The sequence below is a fragment of the Pogonomyrmex barbatus genome, unplaced genomic scaffold (genome assembly GCF_055798465.1).
Source record: "Pogonomyrmex barbatus isolate J1 unplaced genomic scaffold, ASM5579846v1 scaffold20, whole genome shotgun sequence".
In the NCBI taxonomy this organism is placed as follows: domain Eukaryota; kingdom Metazoa; phylum Arthropoda; class Insecta; order Hymenoptera; family Formicidae; genus Pogonomyrmex; species Pogonomyrmex barbatus.
In genome coordinates, this window is record NW_028297117.1 from 618846 (window position 1) to 646282 (window position 27437).

The following is a 27437-nucleotide window of genomic DNA, read 5'->3' on the forward strand; positions in this document are numbered from 1 at the left end:
ATGTCGCATAGTTATAAAGAACAGGGAGGGAGGAAAGGATGAAGAAAGGATGGGGCGCAAGTGGGAGCGAGAAGGAGAGAATGGGATGCACCAACGAAAACGCAGTTTCTCGAAAACTTCTAGCAATTCCCATGCGACGTGGTCGATGCGTTTGCAGTTTCCAACGTCGCATGCTACTAAATTAATTTAATCCGTATAGCTGTACGACGGGAAACGCGTACGTCGTATAATACAATTGCAGATTATGTATCCTGCCGGGAGAACGGGTTTTGTGCGTTTGTAATACTGGAATGAAATAGAGGCTTGAAACGCGACGAAAATACCGAATCCTGATGTTCGACAAATTTTCCTCCGTTTAACGAATATTTGCGAAAGGACTAGATTTGTATCGGTATACTTCCGCGTACTAAACGAAAAATGAAATTATAATATAACAATATTGGAAAAACTCAAAAATATACAAGTCACAGTGGTTTCGTATATACTTTAACGAAAATATCATCTGCTTTCGAGAGAAATGTTTATTGTAAAATAGCAAAATATTTGTGCAATAAGTACACCGGAGGAGTATTTCAAATTTTATTTATAATCAATCTTTAAATGTTTATTCTAAACTTCGAGTTTATTTTAAACTCGAAAACTTATGATATCCATGCATGATGTCCACATGCACAGAAAAATTGGATTAGACGACACATTGGATTGTGTGATCAACCGAGAGCGTGGACTTTTGTCTTTTAACATTATGTTATCGCGAAGTCGACAGTGCAGTCACTGCACATTGGTAGACGAAGGAGTAAAACGGGATGAGCTTGGACGTTCCCCGTTTACTATACAACGGCAACGGCGTGGAACCACAGAGAACGTCGCCGGTGTACATGTCACCGTGAAACATTTATTAGCGAATGCGCCCAGCAAAGCGGTCTACCAGAAACCTCTAGCATTCTCGTGCGCGACGAAGAACGGGGGGGGGGGGTTGATTAATGACACCGTTTTGCTAAGGTATTTATAACGAACGGCTCGTTCACGTCCGTTCGACACATTCGAATCACAAAGGCCAGCATAGCTCGCTGTCGGAGTAAGTTAACCGACAATCGTCTGAAAAACCGGTATACGCGAATACGAGCGTATACCAGTTATCCTGGAAACGTTGCGACGCTTATATAATATATAGATAAGCTTATATAATATATAGATAATTATAGAACGTGGAACTTGATACCGCATACCACGGTCAGGTGGTACATCATTTAATTATGCGGAAGTCTAATATCGGAGAATGTAAGAACGTCGACCACGGGTCTTTTTTTTTTTTTTGTATAGTATCACGTTGGAAATTAAAATTTCATAGGCACGTTATCTCGATGATATTAGCACTTGAAAGCTACGGTTGTATTTTTATGCAAATATTGAGGTGTAATTCTACATCAGAACCACAAGAACGATATGAATTGATTTCTTTCGAACATGTACGAGCATCCGGGGAAATATGTGCTGCGCATTATATACGCACGTATAAATGTGTGTTGCACTTGTGTCCCACGAGGCATTAGATAAAATATTGTCATATTCTTAGAAGTTTATTTTTAAGAATTGTCGATAGAGTGAACAGAATGAAAAATGGCCGCAGGCTATTTTTGGCGCAAGATACTTAGCAGCATATTCATTGAAATGTGCATGCTGTATCGAATATTCAAGAAATATTCTCCTCTGTGATAACGAAATATTATTAAAACATAAGTATTGACAACACACATGTATGCCCTTATACGTTACACATTTTCTGAATTTTATTTTATCCTAATTTAGATTTTCATTTTTAGTTTTTAATTTTGTTTAACGATAATAAACTAGTACGTCTGTTAATACATTTCTAATTAATAATATTTTTTTAATTTGCATGTCAAAAAATCTTTTATTAAAATGCAGTTGAATATGTTTACTCCTTTCTAAGAAAAATAACAATGTAACAGTAAAGTGTCACAGTAAAGTATGAAATATTCGCACCCAAAATTTTATGGCTGAGCAAGTTTGAAAATGTTTCACGAATTCTAGTTTCAAAGTATGCAACATGCGCATTGCACACATGAGTCGCATACAAGCCACATTCGATTCGGGTATCATGACCACAACTATGTGATGGAAGCAGCATGTTGCTGGAAACTCGAAGTCGCAAGTTTGCTCGTAAAACGTCAAATATGTAATACGATATGGTCTGTAGATAATTTGTGGTGTTGGAAATATAGCTAGCTATCATATTTCTTGTATTGAAAGCTAATCGTAACTTTTGCAGTATCTTCAATCAATAATCACGTATATGTAATTAACTGAACCTAACTTTTCCTTGATTGCGGTTTTTATCTTTAATTGAATAGTCAATTAATAAAGCTGTTAGGACGACTTCAAGTATTCAAGTATAAAATGGATTTATTTTCAAAATAAATAAATAAATAGAATGTTTTCCTTAAAACAAAATTTTTGTTTTTATAAATATTACAATACCTATGAATAATATCAGGATCTTGAAATTATAATAATACTTAATTCGACTCATAAATTTTTATTTCATTAAATTTTATCTTATCACAGTTATTATGATTACTTATGTTGTTAATTACAAATGAAATTAATCTCTACATAATATATTTACTGTTGATATATTAAGATATACTCAGATTTTATTAGATAAATTATCACAAGCCAATTAGCTTTAAGATTTGATGACTGAATTTATGTCTTATCTGAATTATTTTTTACGCAATAATATGAAAAGTAGTATATTAATATGTATAGACATAATATGAAAAGACTATTTAATAGTTTATTTTTCCACCAATTAATTCTTTCAAATAAAGATTTTATTAGTTTTATTTAATGTTATCAACAGATAATAATCATTTTAAGTTGAAAAATCGTTTTAATATTTTGATCTATCAAATCTATAATTTTATAATTCTATTTTTAGATTTTTTTTAGGAACTATGAATTACTAGAAATTTTATATATTATTTGAAGATGATTTAAAAGAAGTTTTTTTTATGTAAAAAAAGTACATTGCGCGATAGAAATTTATATTTAATAAAATTTAAAAAATTTTTTTATTTTATGTAATAAAGATAATAAATATTACATAGAAAAATAATTTTTTCTTTACATTATCGCGTAATTGATTTTAATAAAATAAAATAATATTTATCTAAAAGAATTATGAAAATTTGGAATTACCTTGTCATTAACTAATGAATATTCTATATTTGAATATTTTTTCTATATTCTACATTCGAACATTAGTTATATATACAAATTCAATTATATAAATAATTTTAATTAATATTATATCAGATTAGTTAGTACTTACAATTAATAAATGTGTGCCTTTTCGATGAAGCTTTTGAAATTAGAAGAAAGTCTTGCTTATCGAGATCGAGACGATTTGACGTGCTTTGCGTGAAATAAATTCTCTCCATAAATCTTTGAGAATAGAGTTAGTACGAAAACGCTATAGTCGACTTCGTGAAGCCGGATGTCGTCATATCATTTGTGACCTACTTTCTCTTCTTTTCGATCAAAACAGACGTCATCCCGTATTTCTCTTCAGAAGAACTTCTTTATTCCAATTTGTGAAGCACAGGGGTGCAATTGCAGGTTTTTAACAAAGAGTGCACTCGATTCTTTCTAATCATAAATTACAGTACGCTTGAGATATATTCTTTTATCAACATTATCATCTATCTGTGCATTCATAGCCCATATGAATAATATTCAATCGCACATGAGAAGGATGATCTTATTAAATTATTAATAATAATTTCATAACAATTAAGAATAGTAGTGACAATTAATTAAATATGATTCTCATTTTATTATTAAAATGTCCATTAAGCGCAGCATAAAGTAACTCATAGTAATTTAATTCTCGTTTTAGCCCTAAAAGAACACGTGCCCTTTGCTCAAATAAGAAATTTGGGCTAATTCGAAACAAGCAGAGCACAATTGCTACGTTCAATTCGAGCCGAATCGATCGTCTGTCGAGACGGTTGCGTCGCGCCGGTTCAACGATCTCACGAACCGCTCCGCAAATTCTTTCCCTTCGCTCTCCTCATCCCCGCGTTCGCCCTTCTTTTATTTCGCACGCGGATCAAGATAAATCGCCCCGATAGCGATTACGAGGGTACTGGGGTCGACATGGTCATAGAGCACGTCTGATGCAAGTCGAGTGTCCGTTCAGCTTGTGGGCACAACGAAATGCTTCGCGGTACCTTCGGTGTCCCTTCGAGCCATTCGGATACGTCGAGTAGGATGCGGAGGATGCCGTCGCTTCTGGATTCGATGTGCCGTCGATCGTTTGTACCCTTACCCACATTCAGGAATTTTTGTAATCTCCGGCGAATCTTTATCGTTTCGGAAACGCGGATCGAAAGCATCACCTGAAGCGTGACCGCGAAGCCCTTCGAGATAGCCCGTGAGATTCTTGTGCATGCTGTGCATACTTGTGCCTTTGAAATTCCAATGGAATGCTTTCATGCGAACGTCGTCGACGCTAACAGGAACCTCTTTAAAATTGCTCCCGATTCATGAATTAAATCAGACTTATTAAATATTATATGAATGAGCAAAAGATGGATAAAAGTTGGAAAGCATAGCTTATTTAAAACTTGCAAAATTCCTCTCTTTGCAATCTCAAGAATGCACTTTAAAGAGAGTATACCATTCTCCGGAATCTTTTTAATTATAGAGCGATTAAACATGCGAGTGAGTAAAATATAGCGAACGTAATAAGAAGGAGACTTATAAATTTTAAGATACTTAAATACGACATTTATTACTAAAATTGATTTCATGGAATTTTTAAGTTATCACATAGACGCAATCAATATATTTTGAAAATTTTTATGAACATCTTTATTATTAAAATAATTATAATAAATTCCCAAAATCATAATTTGGCATAATTTACAGAGAAGATTATAATTTATACTCTTAATTTTATAAAAATATCTGAATATTCATTTTTTTAAAGTCAAATCTAAACAATCTTTTAATCACTTTTATAACGATATATGATATTATTCTTTAAAGTATAAATTATTTTTTTAGAAATCAGAATATTTTTGACAGCTTCAAAATTTATAAATTATATTTATTACACATTTAATATATTCATATACAGCTCAAGTTTAACAAAATTTAAAGAATTATATCAATGTATTTGTGATAAGAATAATTTTTATTAAAAATGTAAATGTACGTCGAAATATTCATAAATCACACATATTCTGATATTACATTCTGATTTTATTAAATATTTGATTTTAATATCCTTTAAATTTTAATATCCTTTAATATCCTGTAATTTTTTTTATAGGAGATATTATTCTATTTGAAATTACAACTAAAGACAAGATAATTATTTTATAATTATATTTTTCTTCTTATAATAATTTTTAGAAAGAGTACGTGGCTTGTATTCTCTTGTATCTTCTCTTGAGACTTCTTTCTTTTATCCGTTAAACTTCTGAAAATGCTTCTATGACTCGACGAGTTTCTTAAGATCCTTGTCAACCTGAGACTTCGAACTCGTCTAATTAGTCATTGTAGCTTTTTCTTGTACTTTCTTATAATCGATCACTTTCGCTGCAACTGTTATGAATTCTTGATGAACCTTTCCATTTTTGCAAGATATTTCGGTAAATAATAATTTCTAAGAATTTTAAAAATTAACAAATAATAATTAAAAATGTTATTCCATTATATTTATTTGTCATCCTTTTAAAAACTGAGAGCATATATAGCTTTACGATCGTTTAGGTAGTAAATATATTATTAATAAACTATTTCCATGAATAGTTCGCGCAAATCTTTTATGAGCCTTTTGTATATCCGATTTTAAAAAAGATTTTAAAAACAATTAAAAAATAACTTAACATTCATAATTTTTGTCTTTTAACATAATTACATTGTTATAAAATAGGATTTAAAGTTGTGTCTTTTTAAGGAAATTAAAGTGTCGACAAGTTTTTTGACAAATTACATGCAGTGATTATAAATAAAATAAAAAAGATTGTGAAAAATGTCAGGACGAAGAGATATGCGAGCACGAATTTATGAATCGTCGGCGCTTGTAACGTTATTTATGCCACGACACCGACATGGAGGATGTCGACTTGTCTATTATGCTTGTCGTACATTTGACATTTGACAATACTGATATTTTCTATCTTTCTATTCTTGTTTCGAAAAATGTCAATGAAGAATGACATTCCACTTTTATATAGGAATTTCTTTTTTTTTTCCTATAGCGAAAAGAAGATATTAAAAGTTTTTTAATGTGTTAGTTTCTTTTACCGAATAGGATTGTGGAAAGTTTCTTTAATAGAAAAATTTATCTGGAAATAAGCATTTAGTAAGAATTTGTCGAGTTGGTTGAAGTCTTTATATCTCTCGCTGAACGATATTGATAAGACGTCTGATAATCTCTTTCTACAAAATTACATACATCTTTATACATTATGTAGATCAATTAGAAAAATATTGTTATAAAATGCGCATGTAATTTACTTTGTCAGTAGGTAATCCTGCGAACATGATGAGCACGCTCGAGAGTCACAAGTGTACTAGCGGAAATTGCGGCTGGAAAAAGCTCGTGTATTTCGTATTGCGGGTCTCGTACTCGGTGATTAAGTGCCGCCGGGACTGTTTTAATAACGACGCGACAGTGGCCCACCCATGCGGAAGCGAGACTTCATACCTCTCTCTGAAACCTCTCCTAAATCTGCGAATGGGCTCAAAATTTCACTGAGATTTCTTCTAAATAAAAAGACCTGATTCGTCCATAAGTTATTATTTATTACAACATTAAATAATTGATTATTAATAGAATGTTAATTGAAATAATTGATTAACTTTTTTTAATCGATATGTGCTATAAATGATGTTCCAATATAATAAAGCGCATTTTTATCAAGTTTTTTTTATAAATTTAAAATAAAAGATGAATTAAAATTAATTACTTATAATTGTTCTAATTGCTTCAATTTTACATCATTTGTCAAAATATAAATTCATAAAATGTCTTATGTCTTTAAAACATAAAAATAATTATATTTCATATTTTAAGAAGTGAAATAGACAAAAGTAACAAATAAATTTACTTTTTTTATTTTGAATTATTTCTTTATTTAATTATCTAAATCTTGAACACATTTGCTATAAAAGTTCTAATTGATATTATTTATTTAAATGCTAAATCTTAAATGAAAATGAATTTTAGTCTGAGTATTTATATAGTTTCAATGCTGAGGTCAAAAAATGCATTCTTCGAATCCATTATCCAGAAATGCAAAGTGTCGTATTTTGGCATTTTTCCAATTGCAATATTGTCAACCACAAAACTTCCGTTTATTGATTTCTTTAACTGATTCATTAATGCGAATTATAGTTGATAAAAGGTAAATTATTTTCTTTTTATTAAAATTTCGTTTTATTTACCGAACTGTAAATAATATAAGATTATATCATATTACAATTATTTCTCTCTTTCTTTTATTCATTTTTTAGTTTTTTTCAATCACAATTTTCCATTTAAATATATTAGTCTTAGATTAAACATATTGTTAAATTATACATATTGTTAAATTTTATAATATATAAAATAATAAGTTATACGATTACATTCTTCAATTATATATTAATTAATAACAATAGTAATTTTAAATTTTTACATCAAATTATAAAAACATTTTTTTTGTCAAAATATATTTTGTGACAAATATGTTTTTAACAATTATTTTACATACTAAAGTTTAAATAGTTACGGTAACAACAAATAATTTTAATCTTAAATAATATGTAATTTAATTTGTACAAGTCTAAAAATAGTCTTACATAAATTTAAAACATAAATTTAATTTTAAATTATAACAGAATAAACAATAGCTTTTGTAAGCTGGCATGTTAGATCGTCTTTCATTATATTAAACACGAAAGTTGAACGAGGATTCAATGTTTCTAGCGTGCGATCCTGAGCCAACAGGTTGGATGGTCTTTTGTAGTCGTGCAATGTGAGGAATGGTAGCAGGCGAACGGCTTGTGCCAAATTTAAATTCGTCGTATGCATTCACGATGTTCACCATTGATTGTTCCTTGTCTTGTACTTTCTACTATATCAAACAATAACTAATTAAATAATTGCATTTAATAAATTTGTTAAAAATAATTTACTCTGAAAATTTATAAATTTATAAATTTTCTTTAGATCTCTATATCTCTGTATAACTTATTCTCTATGATATCTTATTAAATGTGAATTGATTTACTATTAACTAATTTACTATTAAGTTTTGACTTTGAAAATTCTTAATTAGAATTATTTCTTTTTAGAATGTAGAATATTATAAGATTCGGTTTTGTAATAAAAAATAATGCACTAAAGTTATAAAAAAATTTATTGTATTCTATTTTAAACAGTGATTTTTTTCTTCTTTCGGCATTTATATTATTATTGCTAATTTGACGGCGCTCCCAAAGGTGAATTGAAACTTCATTGATTCCATATGAATCGTTGATGATAGTATTTTTCAGTTGAGATAGATCGGAAACCATTATTAAATTATATATTTACAAATTGCAAAAACTTCGAATCTAAATAAAATCAATATTATAATTGATGGAAATGAAAAACGTTAATAATTAAAAGCAAAGTTAATTAAATAAAATAGACTCTCTTTCAACTGAAAAAAAAAACGTATATAGTGAGTAAAACAAAGAAAAATTAAACTACATTTTTACATGTGATATTAACAAGAGAAATGATTCGCGTTAGAAATTGTTTCAAATTGAATCTTAATATTTTTATTATTAAAATAATTGTTGGTATGCAGCAATTCAATAATAATCTCTATATTTATATCTCTTAAATTTATAAAAAAATAAATACTTATAATATCCGAATTTTAATTACTCTAAGATATTGTAAGGTCAAATTTTAATAATTACAAAAGAATAATATTGTAATTATATTGTAATCTGTAAATATTTTTTTCTTATATTTGAAGAAAAGCTAGATTGTATCCTCATATTTTAGACATCAATAAGTGACTTTTCATTCGACAAAGCAACTCTTTCAATTACCGTTAGCAATCGCAATGATTGAAATTTGACTGGAATAACGACTATCGCTTGATATAACCGACTTTTTCAATCAGGTAATTCCACTGCATATATATATTTCAGAGTTCGAGTTTTTTTCTCTTCCGTTACAAATGGAATTAAATTTGATTCTCAACTCGTTCGAGAATTGCTTTCCCTCAATGTCATTCGCACGATCTCATAATTGAATAATGTATGTCGAACGATTTACTTGGGCCATGTAACGTTTGTATGACGTTTCACTGATTTCAAATGCACATCATTGTGAAACAAGATGTACTGCTTTATGTCGTAGATTTAGTATAACTGTAAAAATAGTATATTCGTACTATTATCAGACATGGATTGAATTTCGAAATAAAATTATTTTACACTTATTGTATATTAACATTTAATATTTGATTATTAGTTTAAAATAAATCTAAATTTGCTCAATATTAATAAAAGTAAACTAAGTGATATACGTTGCTATTTTTAGCTTGCCATTAAATTAAATGTAATTAGTGGTATGATGATCAAAGGTATTTACACGACACTTGCAAAGTCGAAAACTTAATGACTTTAGGCGCCTCGGTCAACGAGAAGATTATCGGAACGACCGGCGCGACAGTGGCTGCATTTTGCTCGACTCAAGATGAATTCGTATCCGACAGAAACCGTACGTAAGACACAGAAGCCAACTAAGGCAGCTTGCGTCGCACGTCGCATTGTATCAACTAACTTTACGAGCCAACGACCCCGTGTCGGCGAGACACCTTGTTAATCATCTATCGTCTTCGTGTTAGTTAGATCGTGATGAAATTGTCAAGTTTTACGACTGCTAATACCAAAAGTTTCTTTTGCAAGTCTTATCTCCTCCAATTAAATATCAAGATATTAATATATCTAATTAATATATCTCTATATATCTAATTAATATATCTATATAACAACAAGATTTTAATTTAGAACGAAATAGATACGTACATATATGTACACAGTAAAAAACATTTTGTATTTGTGTTAAAATCGGTCCTTGTTAAAATTTTTGTGTTAAATAACCTACATATTTATATGTAAATTTAACACATGTCTACTATGTTAACTGACCTTAACAAATATAAAATGTAAAATTATTAAAATGATTTAAGAAATGTGTTAAAATAACACAATTCGTACGTATTTATTCAATATGTTAAAATTTACACAAAAAAATATTGGTTTTACTCTATAACAGGAATGGGGATGACTTGTTATTATTCTTTGTGTGGTTTCGGCACAGTCTTGAATTTTGACGCGTCTCGACATGTTATTTTATCATAAAAATTATGTTAATTGTAACACACAATTAACTTAAAATTAAGATCAAGAATACATTTCTTTTTTATTGAAATATTAACATAGTGTCGGTGTTACTATTTAACACATCCATATTATGTTAAATTAACACAAAATTTTAAGTGGACCGTTTGGGACATTGCGATTTATGTTAAATTCAACACATTTTTTCCAACAGTGTACGTATAATACAATTTTAATGCTTATATTAGAATAGTGTACATTTTACTAATGCTGTTTGACGTTTTTAAAAAAAACGATGTTAGTATTCTGCTTCTAGTATTATCTTTACATAGAAATCTCGGTAGCATGCGGTAATAATTAATCGAAGCTTGATTACCGATAATATTCGATTCCGTTATCATGTGTGATTATTTCGTTAAAAATTCGATACTCGTATGCGGTGGAAATTATAAGCTAATTAGCGACGCGTACACGGTTGTTTGCGTTACCAGTATATCGATACCAGTTTAATATTGTGCAATGTAATAACCACATAAACTGTCACTAACGATATTAACGCCAATCAGAACAATGGCATTTAACGAAATCGCTACAGTGCTGATAATGAGATATCAATATAATGTTATTGTTTTAATGTACATGTTATCGGCAACATAGTATTCCGAACATGTCGAATCATTTTTGAAGGGCAGAAATAATGCGAACTCTGCTGTATACATAAATTCCCGTGGCTTAAAATGGCAGATATATGTATGGCTCGCGGCGCTACTCGATGCACAAAGTGGGAAGTCCTTGACTTAATCACACGACGTAAGTTAGTGGCCATGGATGTTGGTGACTTCGGTACCACTGACAAAGCTGACCCTTGATACCTTGAAGGTATGAAGGAACCATAGGATATCCAACTAGTCTCGAAGCGCTTGGACGAACCTCGATAAACACGCGGTATCTTGGGATTAACACGTTGCCCGCATTGTCTTCGGTCATCCGAATTTCTTTGTGTGCACATGAACCTGTATATATATATTTACAGACATAAATATATAATGAGCGTTAATTACAGAACTCTCACTGAACTTTAATTATCATATTAACAAATAAAAACTCATAAAAACTCAAGTCTATTTTGGGTTTATGATCGATTTAAGTAATAGCCTTACATATTTGGAGTCATGAGATGAGAGTAAGAAATTGATGTGCGATCTTATATTTTGCTCGTGCTCTACTCTCGCACGAGATCAATGTGATTATCCGAATAGTATAAGTGACGGAGAAGTCTTGCTCTTCTGAGAAGCTTTATTTTTTAAATATCCACTTTACAGCATATCTAACGAGGCCTCTCGATTCGGAAGGGCGCAATTAGCATCGCTTTAGATTTCCGCTCGACTATTCCGACTCACCTTTGCTACGAAGTCGGACTGGTTTCTGATCTTATAACGATAATTGGGTAATGAGTTGGCAAACTAAGTAGACATACCTCCGGGCCAAAGTCTCAGGCTGCATCAACGGGAAGGTGGAATCAAACCTCGGAGTTTAGGTACGGTTTGCCAGTATGCACCCGTTGATCCTATTCGAGAACCACCGACTGGACTCTCTTTCTCTCCCCTTCTCTCTCTCTCTCTCTCTCTCTCTCTCTCTCTCTCTCTTCTCTCTCTCTCTCTCTCTCTCTCTCTCTCTCTCTCTCAGAGCTGTTTCCGTTTGCGCTAGTTAGAGAAGCGGTACGTTCGCTTACGAAAGCAAACTTCCATCGGAGCTTCTGCAGACTTGCACAGCATGGTGGGTTTCTAGAGAAAGACGAAGCGAAACGGGGTACGAAGCGGCGAGGAGGGCGCAAAGAGAGATTGACTGTGGAAATTTCAAACGTAGCTAGGATAGGGGAGCGAGAAGGTCTCGCCTCGTATTCCCCAGCGAACTTTAAATATTTGAGACGCCATATATTTCCGACGTTTTATATAACGTCCATAAAACATGCAAACGCACTGAGTAAATTACGAAGTAAACAAATGCTGGGATACGTCACGCGAGCAATGTTCTCGCAAGAAGGAATTATAGCGAAAGTTATATAAAAAAGCTACAGCTTTTTGCAACTGGAAACTACAATGCGCGAGACAAGTCAGCAATGATTCGTATTTCTTATCAGTTGAAAAAACTTTCAATGTTCTTACATGCTATAATTGCGAAAATCAATTGTAATGTAATTTATTGAAATTTATTGAAATTTAGATTGAAGTCATTAAAAGTCATTTAAAAAAATAAGATCTCTGATTATTAAATATTTGTACAAAAGATTAAATAATATATGTAGAGCTTTATATTTATTTTAATTTTAAGAGAGAAAAGTATTTCTAATTACTTAGCAAATCGAAAATCACAAATAGTATTTTTTTTTAATATGGAATGTATTTATTTTCTCTTTCATCCCTTATTGAAAATTTTCTTTATACTACAAATATTAAATAATCTCGACAAAATTATAGTTTCATTTTGTACAGTGATACAATCTTATACAAAAGATGAGAATTTAGCAATGACAAGCACTGAATCTATAGATAACTAGTATAGATGATACATCTATCAAATATATTAATTAATATTCTAAAAATATATTTGAATATATTAATTTATATTCTATATTTAAACTGGACTGGATCTTTAATGGCATTCCGTAACAAAATCGTATATCTTGTACTCAGAGGTGGGATCGCCGATAATCGAGATCCAAAGAGCGTTATAGTTGGCTTTAATGCCAGGTATTCAAAGTGAGGTACAGTGTACCCCCGACACTCGACTTGGGCAGGTTCCAAGGTTCTCGCCGCTTCTCCGTATATATATATATGTATATCACGCGCACATATATACGAATGCGTATATGTGTGTATACGAATTCACACACATATTGGACGTTCGGGACGGTAACCACCAGTGTGCCCCCAGGCACCACCTTGACGTGTTCATGCACCGGTCCTCTCGTAAACTCCCGGAGTGCTCCTGCCGCCTTCTTGGCTATCGTTCTTCTCTTCTACCACCCCTATTTGTTACCCCCTTCGTAAAATCTCGAAGGAAATGTAAGATTGGTTGTACCACCCGTTAACCTTTCGATGTCTCGCTCTTACTCTCGCGTCTCTTATTTCGCTCTCCCCTTTGCTTGTTCTTTTCTTCTTCTTCATCTTCTTTCTTAACAACGCGCGATTCTTCTTCGTGTCATCGTGGCGAATCTTTCTGTGCCTCATCGAACTTGATATGCTAAGAGATACGACCCTTACGATCAGCGATCGCTTATTCTTCAGAAATAATAAAAGTGCGAGTCTCTCTCTCTCTCTCTCTCTTAAGGAATGTTTTCGTTTTTCTTATGTTGCTTCAGGCACAAAATATAGGAATAGGAAGTCAACTGATGAGAACAAATGATTAGAAATTTTTATGCAAATATGAAAAATGTGATTTCCTAGCAAAATTCTATTTTTGTCATATAATAAAAATTAAAATTTTTTACTTTCTTTATCGCTACATTTTATTGTATATGCTATTAATATATTATTAAATTAAAAAGTAATTAAATTAATAAATAAATAAAATAGCGATGAAAATCGTATGCTTTTATACATCTTTCTTACATCTTTATAGAAATTATTATCTGAGAAATTTTTTAAAGTCTCTTGCTTCCATGTAAATATTTATCACTTTACGAGATATAAATGAAAAAAGAAATATTATTAATTTTTGAGTTTATAATTTATCAATCAGAATAGTTAAAGTTTTAAAAACCTACTATAAAGTTCCATATTCCAGCAATTCTTTACATGATATTATTCTGTTGTAGCGTATAATATTAATGATTAATGGAAAAGTCTGTCTTATATTCTCTGAAATATGATAAGACAAGAGAAGGAAGAAACTTGCTTTATATTTATTAAAGACTCAAGGAATGAACGTGATATTCTTATTATTTTCTTTATTAGTTTCAAATTGGATGGGTGGTCTGAGGTATTCGTGTCCATTCACGATGCGTATTTGCCTGGGCTTTAAGATACTTCCATCGGTCCAATTTTCCGTAAGAATGTGACACGTAACAATCTTGGTAACCTCGGGGCTGCGCCGCGCAATTTATTGGCCACCGAGTGCAGCTTCGACGATTTATCTTCCCCCTCCGCTCTTCTTTACTTCTCTCGCCATCACACGCTGTCTCCTTCTCTCATTGCTTCTTTCCCTCTTTCCTTCTTTTCCTCTTTTTTTTTTTCTTTCTTTCATTCTTTGCATCTTTTTTTCTGTGCCATTTCTTCTCTTTCCGCTCGCTCTCTTTTTCTATCTCGACCATCGCTTACGATCCAGTTGAATCAAAATGTTGGAACGTTACCTTTACTGTATCTGAACTTCGATATCTCAAACTTTCTACTTCAATATTTTGCAGTATCGACAGTTATCGTACTACAAACTCGCGGCCTCGTGAATAATTTAAAGCACAATATTTCATAGAATGCGTTCTATTTAATTTACCGTTTTTATTAATGAAGTGACGCGGAATCATCTCGTTTAATTCTAACATTTCTAATATTGGTTCTAATATCTAACGAATGATAGTCTGATCTTATTAATATGTAGCGTAGCAAATAAATTAATATCATTAGAATATTTATTTTTAAATAGAATTTAAAACATTTATTTATATAATTTTTCATTGAACAAGTGCATCACTATAAAACAATGAACAATTTCCATTGTATTTACAATTGTAGATTGTACAATTAGAAAGTAATATAATTTCAAACAATAATATTTTATCAATACATTTGATAGCTGTATTTTAACCAAGCATTAGGAAAATATTTTAGCGAATATTTTATATTATATAAAAATATTATATAAAAATTCTTATTTTTTTAAAAAATGATTATAATTGCAATAATGAAATTTCTTTTTGAAAGATTGTAATTAATTTTTTATTATAATTATGACAATCGTGCGCGCGCATGTGTAAAAGCAATTTTATATATATATATATATATATGTATATGTATGTATGTGTATATATATGTGTGTATATATATATATATATATATATATATATATATATTCTCAAAACTCTTTGTATTAAAGGTTTTTGACCAGGAAATAGATAACGAACGGGCAGAGTTGAAAGATTTTAGGCTCCGCCAAAAGGCACGTTGCGTAGCAAAAAGGAAAGAAAATCGAGATCTGCAGGTGTAACGCCTGCAGCGACCGGGCGATAAAATGCACGCGAGTTTTCGATGCAGGGAGGACCGAAGAAACCGTTCGCGATGCCTCGGGGTCAATAAAAAATGCAGTGATCACATTTCGGCAGAGACTTCGGAATCTCCAAACTATCTCACCTTCTTTGATTCTCACCTCTTTCCGCTACTTCCCCTTCTTGATCGACGATATCGTTTGCCATCCCTCCCAATATATACCGTGGCATATTGTCTTTAATATTTTAGCACGATGATTTGATTCGATGCAATCATCTTCGTCGAGAAAGTATCTTCACTTAGATGGATCAGCCTTGCGATTAGAGTCAATGAACTTATCAATAGAGCGATTTAAACATCTGTTGACTGCAGACAATTATTGATTAGTCGAATAATTATGATTATTTGTTCGAAATTTCGGTTAACATAACATAGTCGATGCTTTTTCTTCGCAGTTGCTGATAATTGCGAGGCCTAATCGGCTTAATTTCGTCGAGTTAGTTACTTCCAAGGAACAATCTGAAAGATTCATTGATTATAAAGACTTGGAATAAAATTCACATTTTTGCCGTCGTGCTCGAATTACGTCTAACAGGTGGTTCGCAAGTAAGTAGCACGAAATACCAAAGGCGTGATTCATATTTGTAATTTCTGATGTGCAGCATCAACATTCTCTTTAATTTATAATTTGAATTTCGCGATCAGTATTAACATTAAATGTTTTAATAATGCGAAGAAATTTGGACTAATTAATTTAAGAATTAATTACGTTTTCTAAATAATTGAGAAGATAAGAAATAATAAGATTTATAGAACTCAAAAGAGTATTGAGAATGCTCAAAGTTGTATTACCATAGTTCCATTTATTATTTGTTATTTTCTAATTAAAGTGAGCTGTATAAAGTGTTATAATTAAATAACTGTAGAATAGATAGATCAATGGATTGTAATGTTTTTGTTAATTTTAATATCTGAAAATAAACTTTCACACGAGCTAAATTTTATTCTTCGGAAATTTATCTTTGATCAATAGAGATAAACTTTGTCTTTTTAAATACTATATTTCATATTTTCATGTAAATTATATAATTATCTTTTTGTACAGAAAACTATGATAAAATTGTTTAAAAATTGTTAGAAATTGTTTAATATCTTATCTTATAATATTAGAACAATATAAGATAACTTCTAAAATAATAATTTCTATAGTATATCTTTCCGATACGTTTTGTAAAGAAAGAAAACCTGTATCGATTAATGACTCGAAAATAGGGGGTATTATTTTAAAAAATGAAAAATTTATCTTTATTATTGTTTAATATTTATTGCATTGCATCCATACAGTTTTCTTTCGCCGCTTGAATCCTTCATTATGCGCAGTTTAATGTTCCCGAATCGTTGCGTTTCGTTCGTCTTCGTTACCGATCGGATCGGCCCGGCGATGCTCGCCCTTTGTCGCTGACCTTCGCGTTTTAAAAAAGGGATGTTAAGAAGCTGCGATTTTTCGCGCATACGAGAGAGTGCCGTGCGTGCGTTGCGACAAGTCGAGCGAGGACTCGTACTGTATTGTATTGATTATTAAAAATACCTTAATCTGATTATCTACGCCGAGAATTTTTATTCACCGACTGAGGACTCCTTTATTTGTAAACTGAGAGGAATCGAGCCATCCTCGACCACGTTCCGCAAAGCAATCCTACCGCGGATGCACGTGCGTAGTGTGTACTCAAGATTTACGTTACAATTATACTTTAAAAGAAAGTTTTCCGAGAATGAAATTTAACTCAAAAGAGTGTTGAGAAAACTTCACTTTCAGCCAATAAAACTGATTACAAAAATGTTAGAATCCATTGACCTGTTTTACAGTTATTTAACTACAACACTATTTGGTCCTGTATTAATAAAAATATTATTTATTATAAATGTGAAAATTTATGAAGAACTTATCTTAAGAATTTATCTTTTATCTTTTTCTAATCTTCATTTCAATTATAATTTTAAATTATTTTATTTGAAAATAATTATATAACTTTATCTAATCTCTAAAATAATTGCAAAAATTTAGTTAAATCACAGAATTACACGTCAACGTCATAAATAAATATTCTTCAAAATAGTCAGTATTTAAGTCTAAAAGATAAAATAATTAAATTGATACGCAAACGAATATAAAACTTGTACACAAACATTTTGCGGCTTTCATATAATTGCCGATTGCTGTTACATCAGAAAGCTCGTAAAAATTATTAGTACATTTGACAAAGAATCTTTCACATTCTCTTCATAGCTCTGTCAATACGAGCGCAATCCAGTCCGAGACTCCAGGCGGCTGGTCAAGCTGCAGCAAGTGTCTGGACAACATGAGGCTTATGCAAAGATTAGCGATCAGCGGACTGCTGTCCGTGATCCTAATTCTTCTTCTAACCGGAACATTTGTAACACGACGCGACCTCGCGAATGTCGTCGATCGAGGTGTCGTGCCGGAAGAACGCAACGAACAGGTGAATCCGGCCTGGGTACAAGACAACGTGGTTCCTGGGCAAGATGAACCTGAAAATGAGGATAGAGATAAAGATAAAGATCGTCGTTTAGAAATCAGGCATAGGCAATTCGAGCCTTCGGTGGTTGAAGCGCCAGCCGCGTTTGTTCCTGGCGTTTACCTTATTAGACCACCTAATCCACCTTTGGATGACGTGACGAATCAACGCCGCGAAAAGGTTAAAGAGGTAAGCTTGCATCATATTTTTATTTTGCATATTAAACTTAATAAAAGACAAGATGACGTTCCACTAAAGGAGCTAAGCGAAGAGGTAAGCTTCACGATATTATTCTTAATTTAATTTTAAATATTTATATTTAATTATATTATTATCTTAATTATATATATATATATATATATATATATATATATATTTTTTTTATATATTATTACATTTAAAAATTAATTCAACCTTTTACGTTTTATTTACTTTGAAAAATGTATGGTGTAAAATAAAATATCCATTTTTCCTATATTTAAAACGCATATTCAGACCTAGATTTTCCGAAAATTCATTTTATTCATAGTGGTTTTTACCGCTGCTGCATCGTTCGTCATTGCGGCATCACAGAAAAGGCGGAAATTAAAGAGGTTTGTAAGAGAAAACCGACGGGCTCTTTGTTCGTCCTGTCATATCAATATTCGCGTTTGGATTAGTAGATCATGGATAGAAAAAAATAGGATATAGAAAACCAAATGGGAATATTTTGGTAAGCAGAAATTAATAATATTAATAAAATATAATTTGTTAAAATGAGATATAAACGATTGATAAAATATTCAAATACGTTGCTCTAAAATTTACAATTTAATCAGTATTATAATTAACTCTTAATATGATTTTCAGATAAAGAAATTTGTTTAAGAAATAGAGTTCTAAAACTTTTCTTAATGTATATAAATTTATATTTTTACAAGATTATAATATAATTAATTTTGCAAAAAAATCAATTTTCAATTTTAATTTCCAATTTTAGAAAAGGTACATGAATAACGAAGCAAGAAAACATGTTTGTTATGCAAAATTCTATTTTTCGGTAGTGAGATTAACCATTCGCAACATATCAAGTTAGTTCCAGAAATGGAATCAATCAATTAACTTCTGAGCAACCGACAGTTAAAAAAAACAAAAAAAAAAACAAGAATGACAGATAACTGTCTGGTGAAGTGTCAAACTGGATTGACTAGCGCACGAATGTGTCATGTTCCATAGTATGACTAAGTTGATTCAACAGCCATCTCAATTTAGAGTTTAATCGACTCTTGTCTTTCGCAGTAACATATGACAAACAGATGCTTGTCGAAGGAAACAATCGTATTCCACTGGGCAGGTTAATTAACTTGATTATATTCAGCATCATGAAATAGACATTCCATTTTTTCATCTGAAAACAAATGAGAAAATGATTAATATTGACATATTCGTATTTTATAATTTAATATGCTTTTTTAATGTCATCGATATTTTATGTTCAATTTTTTAATGATATTTTAGAAAATGTGAAATTAAACAAAATAATATAGAAATTAAATATCTTTTCTTGCTAGCCAATTTTTATTATTGAATTTTTGCTTAAAAAGGAAATTATATGGAGGTATTACGTTTATAAAATGGACAGTATGTTAATGATTTCAAAGTAATATTATTAAATATTATTAAATATTATTAAAATAAATTGATACATTTTATTGAATTAAATAACTTGTTGATTTTTAATTTCTACTTAAGAGAAAGAAGCAATTATAAAAGCAATCATTTTTATTGTTACGCAGTTGTCATTTTATAAAAGTTTCTATACAGTAAAGAAATGAACTATATACTTTAATAATATCCATTCGAATTATTTGTAAATTATTGTGCATTATTTGAAGGCGATCGTGTCAAACAAAGCGATTTACCAGAATTAACATAACGTATAAAATAAAATATCACATTTTAATTAATGTTAGTGCTCTATCTTACAATAATCGTTTAATTGTTTTTCTCATAAAGAAAAAATTAATTATTTGTAGGAAATTTGTAGGAAACAATAATTGCATACAATTTACAAGCTAAAATGATGATTTTATCCTAATTATAAAGTTGATGACATAAGATTTATGTATAATTTGAATTTAGATGTTAAATATATTAATAGCGCGAAAATATTTTTATTTAACATTTATTTTCATTTATACATACGAGAATAATTATATAGTATATAGTATATGTGTGAAGAGCGAGAAGAAAAGAAAGAGAATATAGTAATGAATTGTCAAAGTATTTGAATTTTTAATCTAAATTCTTATTAAAAGAATATCTTTTATGTGAATATGAGTTTATTTTTTATAAATATTTTGAGAAACTTTATAATTATACTATACCTTGTCTGTTATTATTTTTTCTTTTTACTAGAATACAACTAAATTTGAAGTGAAACAAGAAAACTAACGCAATAGATGTTGATATGCTAATGTACTTTAATTTAAATCGATTATTTTTATGTTTCGGATTTATCTCATGGATACTTGTTTCTTTTTATTGTAATCGAGAAATGTGATGGCACTAAATTCCATAGCACAATCTCGTTGACAATGTCACGACTAGTGATTTCAGAGGAAACGAGGGAAATTGCTGCGTCGCGATTCTTGAATAATTCCGAACAGAGAAACGTGGGTAGTCATCAGGCTAATTGTTTTTAGCTGAGCTAATGCAGTAGGCGTGACCCATTATTATGCCATGGAGCCGACGCTGATTAAAACGCTCACGCATTTTTCATGCTCGCACGTTTAAAGCGTTTCTCCACTTCGTTTAATCGCGCATATCAGATATTAAATTTTCACTCTGTCGAACTTAAAGTAATCGCTGTTCTCATTGACCATGAGATATTTTAAGAAAAATGAACATTTTACTGAATTAATTATATGATATCGTGAGAAATTAAATGGGATTTGAAGACGTCTTCAAATTTTAATGGGTTATTTTTATTTTTCATTTTTATCTATTTATATTTATAATTTATTTAATTCTATTTAATTTATTTCAGACAATTTTAGAAATTATCGCTTTTATGTTATTTGTATTTCAACGGGAAATTTTGGTAACTCTTTTATAATAATATGAAACGGATAATATAAAGTGAAGGAATATTACAAGATTGGAAGTATCAATATATCAGATACAAAAAAATATATATTTTAAGTTTATGAAAGAAAAGAAATATCTTCTTTTAATATAATACTAATTTTACTAATACGATTATTATATAAAAATATCATTGCACTTTTTTTTCAACTTTTGTAAAATTTCTTTCACTTTTGGTAAAACAGATTTTTTAACATTTTGGATCTCATTACCGGCTCACAAATTTGTACTAATGTATAATAAGAATATCAGATTTTCAATTACATCACATCACATGATTACTTAATACAAACAGTCGATATCGTAATATTAACACCATCGATAACAGCCTTTGGCGTTCCAGAGCTCCAGGTGCTTCGTTACGATAGCGTCTGTAGAATATGTTCTCTTCCTCGCGAATTAGCACTTGGAGGTCTGGAAATTTCATGGGAGGATCCAAGAGCAAGCGGCGTGAACGGCAGCTGCTGGAGTCCGACAAAGTTGCATTGTCTATCGAGTCGTACAAGTTGGGCACAATGGTGACGGCTTCCTTTAATGAAAGATGCTAGTTAAGGAAGGCTGGATAGGATAATGATAGAAGTATGGAGTTTGTGAAGCAGGACGAGGAGGTGAGAGAACGAAGATGCAGGCTCTTCTGAAGCTACCTTTCATCCGCGGATCTTGCAGAATGGCGCGAGGGAAGAGAGATGGGAATGCCAGTTCCACATTGGCTCCACTTAGCAAAGATTAATTCGCGTTGGTTTGAAAGCTCTTGTACAATGCGCGGCTCACCTAACAATAATAATAAACAAAGCTGTAATTACTCTAAGCCACACTAAAGGGTCACGAGTCAACGTCATGGCTGTAGGATTTCGGGTCTCTTCTGTCATTTCATTTTCCCTCGTTTCCCTTTCTCTCTGTCTTTCTGTCTTTCTCTCTTTATCTCTCGCGTGATCTTCACATCTACTTCCTACCATGTCAACCCTTTTGGAAGCTGGACACATGCATATCTCGAGCCGTTCGTACCTAAACTCGTTGCATCGAGTTAAGTTGTATACGTGTCAAGAGGCACCCGAGATGAGTAGAATTTCCTACGACATCCTTTACGTAGCGGTTCTCATGGTGTAGTTTGCTCTCACGCTCCTCAACCAACTCGAGGTGCATGCAACACGTTGCATGAATATGCATTTACATTTCTTTCTACTGTGCGCTTGGTTTCAATTATACAGTAGTACCTTTGCGTTAGAGGTGCATATTCGCGGGACTTTAAATATACGTGATAAACGTATAATGAAATAACGAGAGGATCAGGAAAATTTCCGACGATAATGAATTCGGTACAAGAATTTATTAGTTTGATAAACGCTCGTATGCGTAAAAAGTGATTGCTATATAAATTTTTAATTTCCGTTCTCAACTTGCCTGATTGCGATATATCTGCACGAGCTGAACTTTTATAATTGTAGATTGTGCACACAATTTAACCGCGGAGATACGTATAAATCTTACTCATTGCGTTCAAATGAAATCGGTTAAAGTGACCGAGTATTACAATTAAGCATATTAGTCTACGGTTATAAGCGCTGACTTTGACGCATTGTCTAATATTAAAAGATACAGAAGATGATGTATTTGTATTACTATACTTAATAGTTAGATATACCTATATATACACTTTATTTTAAATAATGTTCCCCGGAGGGCATCACACCCTCCGGGGTAAATACAGAGAAAAAGCGGCTAGGCCGCGCGCAGAATTAAGATACTATATTGGCGGGGGACAATGGCCCCCCCCGCCTTGTGGGCACTAGAACTAATGTGGCTGGCGGGGTCGCTCCCCGCCAGCATGCGCAAATTAACATTAAACTATCCCCCCAGCTCGCGTGCTGGGGGGATGACGCAATTAACACTAATTGGCGGCCCTCGGGGTGTACTCTCTCGCTGACTTTGACGCATTGTCTAATATTAAAAGATACAGAAGATGATGTATTTGTATTACTATACTTAATAGTTAGATATACCTATATATACTAAATTCATTGGAATTCAAATCAGAAAGGATCCTTCTTTCGCTATTTAATTTCTTTATCATTTTATGTATTTCTCTTCTTTTTTTCTTATTATCTATCTATCTGATCTTTTCCTTTTATTAAGATTATTAAGATTTTTTTTCAATTGATCTTTCCTCAAAGGTGCAATGCGTAAAATGCGTTCGCTTCTCACCGTGCAATGTTGTACAGGTACAGTTAGATTTTTATGACGTGCGCGAAACGTTTTTAAAAGGCTTCATGACGTTGACCCTCGTACAAGCTCACTGTACCGCAGGTAAAAAAGAATATCGCGTATATATCGGGGGAGCATCTCATGGTGTTGGTTCCAGAAAGCACGCGCGTGATATACACATACATACATACATACATACATACATACATACATACATACATATATGCGCGCGAGCGGATATGTGAGTATGTTGACAGAGCCAGAGGGTTTGGGGTGCTTTCACAAAATCACGGTGGGACGCCGACGCGGCGGGACGACTGGGACGGTCGTGGAGGGCAATAAATAACGTAAATTGAAAACCGCGGGAAATAAAGAGAGGAAATAAAAGCGCCACGGTTAAGTACACTTATACGTGCCCAGTATCGGCAATACACCCGCGCATACGCAGAGCCAGCGCCGTGCTGTGCATTTGTGTGCATCTCCCCTGGAGTATCCAAAGCTTTTGCTTTGTTTGTGTACCATGCATACTCAATCGTCTGACGGAGCATCGCCCCCCCCTCCTCCCTCCCCCACAACCCCTCGCTTCCTGCTCCTCCTCCCCCTGTCCCTTTTCGCCGAAGCTGCACCGTTGCTTTTCCTCCCTTCCAGCGTGCATTTTGTTTATTAATGGAAATGCATGGAGCGCAGGCAATTTGAAAGGATATTTTCTCTCTCTCAAAACGCGAGAGAGCTCCCATGGGTGCTCTACAGAATTCATATCGTCTGCGATGCCCCAACCTGCCGCGGTTTGTCTGCGCGTGAGTAATGCGCGTAAAATAATAAATTTATCCGTTGAATTAATTAAAGCCAGATTTACGATACATACGAGTTTGACAATAAATTCCTGCACTTTTGTGAAAATTATATGTCAAAATTTTTGACGTCATTGTAGAGTCACTTTATCCTAGATGATTGAATTTGGTTTTTTTTTTTTTTAAACTGCATTACCATGTTAATGAAAATATGCTAAAAAAAAATTGATGATCTCGAAATACGATCAAGTTACACATCCTGTGTATATATATATCTATCTTACATTATAAAAACTAAAAAAAGATATCAAATTTTATCGATATAATCATTTTAGTTACTTTATTTCCATTTATTGAGTACAATTTCGTTTCTTCTATTTCTAAACTTTTTAAATATAAATAAATAAATAAATATCTATTTTGCATAATTTTACTGTTAATTAAAATAGACACTTCGCGCGCGTATTTCGCGCGACCAGGGCAGCACTTTTTCCGAGTCGGTGCTTACTGCTTAACCACATTAAATGGTTTTAATGAATTACTCTTGGATTGCAAAAGCGAAAAAAGAAACTTGGTCTTCCGGACAAGTCGGGGAGAGAATCCGGTTTCTACGGAAGTGACGTAACAAAGGGAGAATAATTGAACGAAGCCACACGTCCGACACAAGGTTTTGCCTTCTCCTTGTCCACCTTGCGTCCTCTTCTCTTTCACATCGCTCTTCACTGTTCCCTTTCGATCCGTCGACCGACACCGAGGCTAATGGTTTAATCCTAACATGGATGTTAACCAGATTACCGGCTACGGGTCCAACATGTGCTGTGCATTCGACGCGGTTTCTACGGAACAAATTATCCACGATTACATGGATAATGGTGGAAGGCGTTGAACGACGCGATGCCGCCGTCAACCCGTGCGATCGTCCTCTGCAATTTTCTGCATCGCCAACCCGCTTTCTAAGCCGACGTAATAACGCGACACTGCCATCTTTCGAGCTCCATGGAATTTCACGTCTTTACTGCGACATCCCACATCTCAACGATTCTTCGCGCGGTTATTGTGAATTTATTACACCCTTTTGATAATCCAAAACTCGAGAATTTCGTATTAATCTAGGATTATATTAACACATTTTTATTAGATTACTTTAAAATAATAACGCAAACATATGTCTACTTAAGGTGAAAGTTACGAAAAGTCACAATAAGCAAATCTGATTCACATTTGAAGGTTGTCCAGAATGCAGGCAATTGTAAACATGACATGCATTTCTCTTCTACTGTCATCTCACGATTCTTTGTGCACTTTAATTTCCGCTATTATTTTATCATAACCGCAGCCGAAAAAGAGTGAAAAAGAAAAAAAAAGGAGAATTTCTGGTAATGCCATTGGCCAGGTCTTTTCGATATTATATTGCCCCTAAATTATGCCGTCATAAAAACGTGATGAAACGGCCATGACCGCGGGTGTCTTGCAAATTGCTCCCAAAATCAAGAGACAACAGAAATAATGGTCAATGAACGGACAGGTCTGACAAAATATTTATTTATTATTACACAGAATAGATTACTTGGGGCGTCCGAAGTTTGATATCTTCGATATTTCGACTACACATATTCATGATAGAGTTATTCAGTAGTAGGGTTGTTGATTTTCTGAGACATTAATTTTTATTTGATGTACCTATATTATTAGCAATTAAGTTTTAAAATGCTGTCTATATCTGATGTTAAATCTTTAAAAAAACTTAAATTTATTTGCGGAAAAAAATAGAATGCAAACAAAAGATGCTGATTTATCATAGCAGCTGTATAATGGACAATAGACATTTATTTTACGTAATTGTAAAATATAAATGTTTTCACTTTTAAAATGCAAAATTTACATTAATTCTTTGCATTTTTTATTTTAATACAGATGATGAAGCATGGTTGGGACAATTACGTGCGGTATGCATGGGGGAAAAACGAATTAAGACCAATCTCGAAGAGAGGTCACAGTGCCAGTATCTTCGGGGCCTCAAATATGGGCGCTACTATCGTCGATGGACTTGACACTCTTTATATCATGGGTCTCCATGATGAGTTTAAACAAGGACGCGATTGGATCGCCGAGAATCTGGACTTCGATATCGTGAGTAATATTTTCAATTATACTTAATATTTATATATTTCTTATTAGCGAGATAATCTTCAAATATTTAACAAAATTACACTATTGTGTAGTTGAAGCGATGAAAAAGTTATTAAAATGAAAAACAAAAATAATTGAGCTATGGGTACCTTAGAAATTGAAGAAATGATTTATTTTTTTTTATCTCTCTCATATATTGATAAATGAAAATGTATTTTTAAAACTCATAATATATGTTGCAAATTTAGTTAAACACATTAGTTTTAATAAATTTTAATTTAAAACATTTTATCATCCTATGAGATTTATGATGATCTCCTATGAGATTTTGCTGACATTGATTACGAGAGGATTTAACTATGCTGTGTATATCTTTTTCATAAATTTCTCTTCTCTTATAAAATTATAAAATAGCTTTTGATACTTTCATTAAGAGAAATTAATATCTTTTCTCTCTTAAAAATAAAATAAAAAATTTTAAAATAAAAAATTATTAGACACCTAAGATTCTGTTTGTCGAGTGTAATGCCATCTATTATTCTATTCCATAACTGCGAAAGTACAGTGAAAGTACATGTCTATCTAAGTGAAGGTATCACGATGAAAGTTCGAGAGACATTCACCGACACGCGTCGAAACCAATTTCGTCGTGAGTCAACTTACCTGACGCAGCCATGTCATCGTCTCCTTTTTCGCGGACCCCAACGGAAGTGAACTTTTGATATAGGCCCGCGTCTGCATACACTATTTCTCCTTCGTACCATCACTTCCTTTACTTTTGCGTTATAGAATATGCCGGAAATGTGTTTGCTTGAAGAAGGTCCCGTTCTGACGAGATGTCGAAGACACCTTTCGATTTTCTCCTAGCGCGCGACCTATAGATAAAATGTAATAAAGAGATTGAACAATATTATTTTATGGACATCTCGAGACGAAAGTTTAATTATATAAGTATTTTTTTATATCTTGGAAAAATTTTGAAATTAAAGAGTTCTTTTAATATTATTGTTTTCCTAAATAAT

The 27437-nt window shown here is 32.2% G+C and overlaps 1 protein-coding gene and 1 long non-coding RNA gene across 3 annotated transcripts in view; one reads left to right on the top strand and one right to left on the bottom strand.

Moving 5' to 3' along the window:
• alpha-Man-Ia (alpha-Mannosidase class I a) overlaps positions 1 to 27437 on the top strand; it is a 557932-nt gene that overhangs the window by 265467 nt on the left and 265028 nt on the right. Inside the window, exons 2-4 of one of the 2 annotated variants that reach the window (XM_089077689.1) lie at positions 16085 to 16235; positions 17917 to 18355; positions 26200 to 26415. In XM_089077689.1, the coding sequence (XP_088933815.1) occupies positions 17990 to 18355; positions 26200 to 26415 (582 nt within the window). In that variant the 5' untranslated portion in view covers positions 16085 to 16235; positions 17917 to 17989. The remainder of the gene's footprint in view (positions 1 to 16084; positions 16236 to 17916; positions 18356 to 26199; positions 26416 to 27437) is intronic. The other variant, XM_089077688.1, reaches the window with a different exon arrangement.
• LOC148936518 (uncharacterized) lies at positions 19207 to 27310 on the bottom strand. The gene is made up of 2 exons (XR_016139426.1): positions 27079 to 27310; positions 19207 to 19553 (listed from the first exon to the last, which is right to left on the bottom strand). It is a non-coding gene; the product is annotated as an uncharacterized LOC148936518 (long non-coding RNA).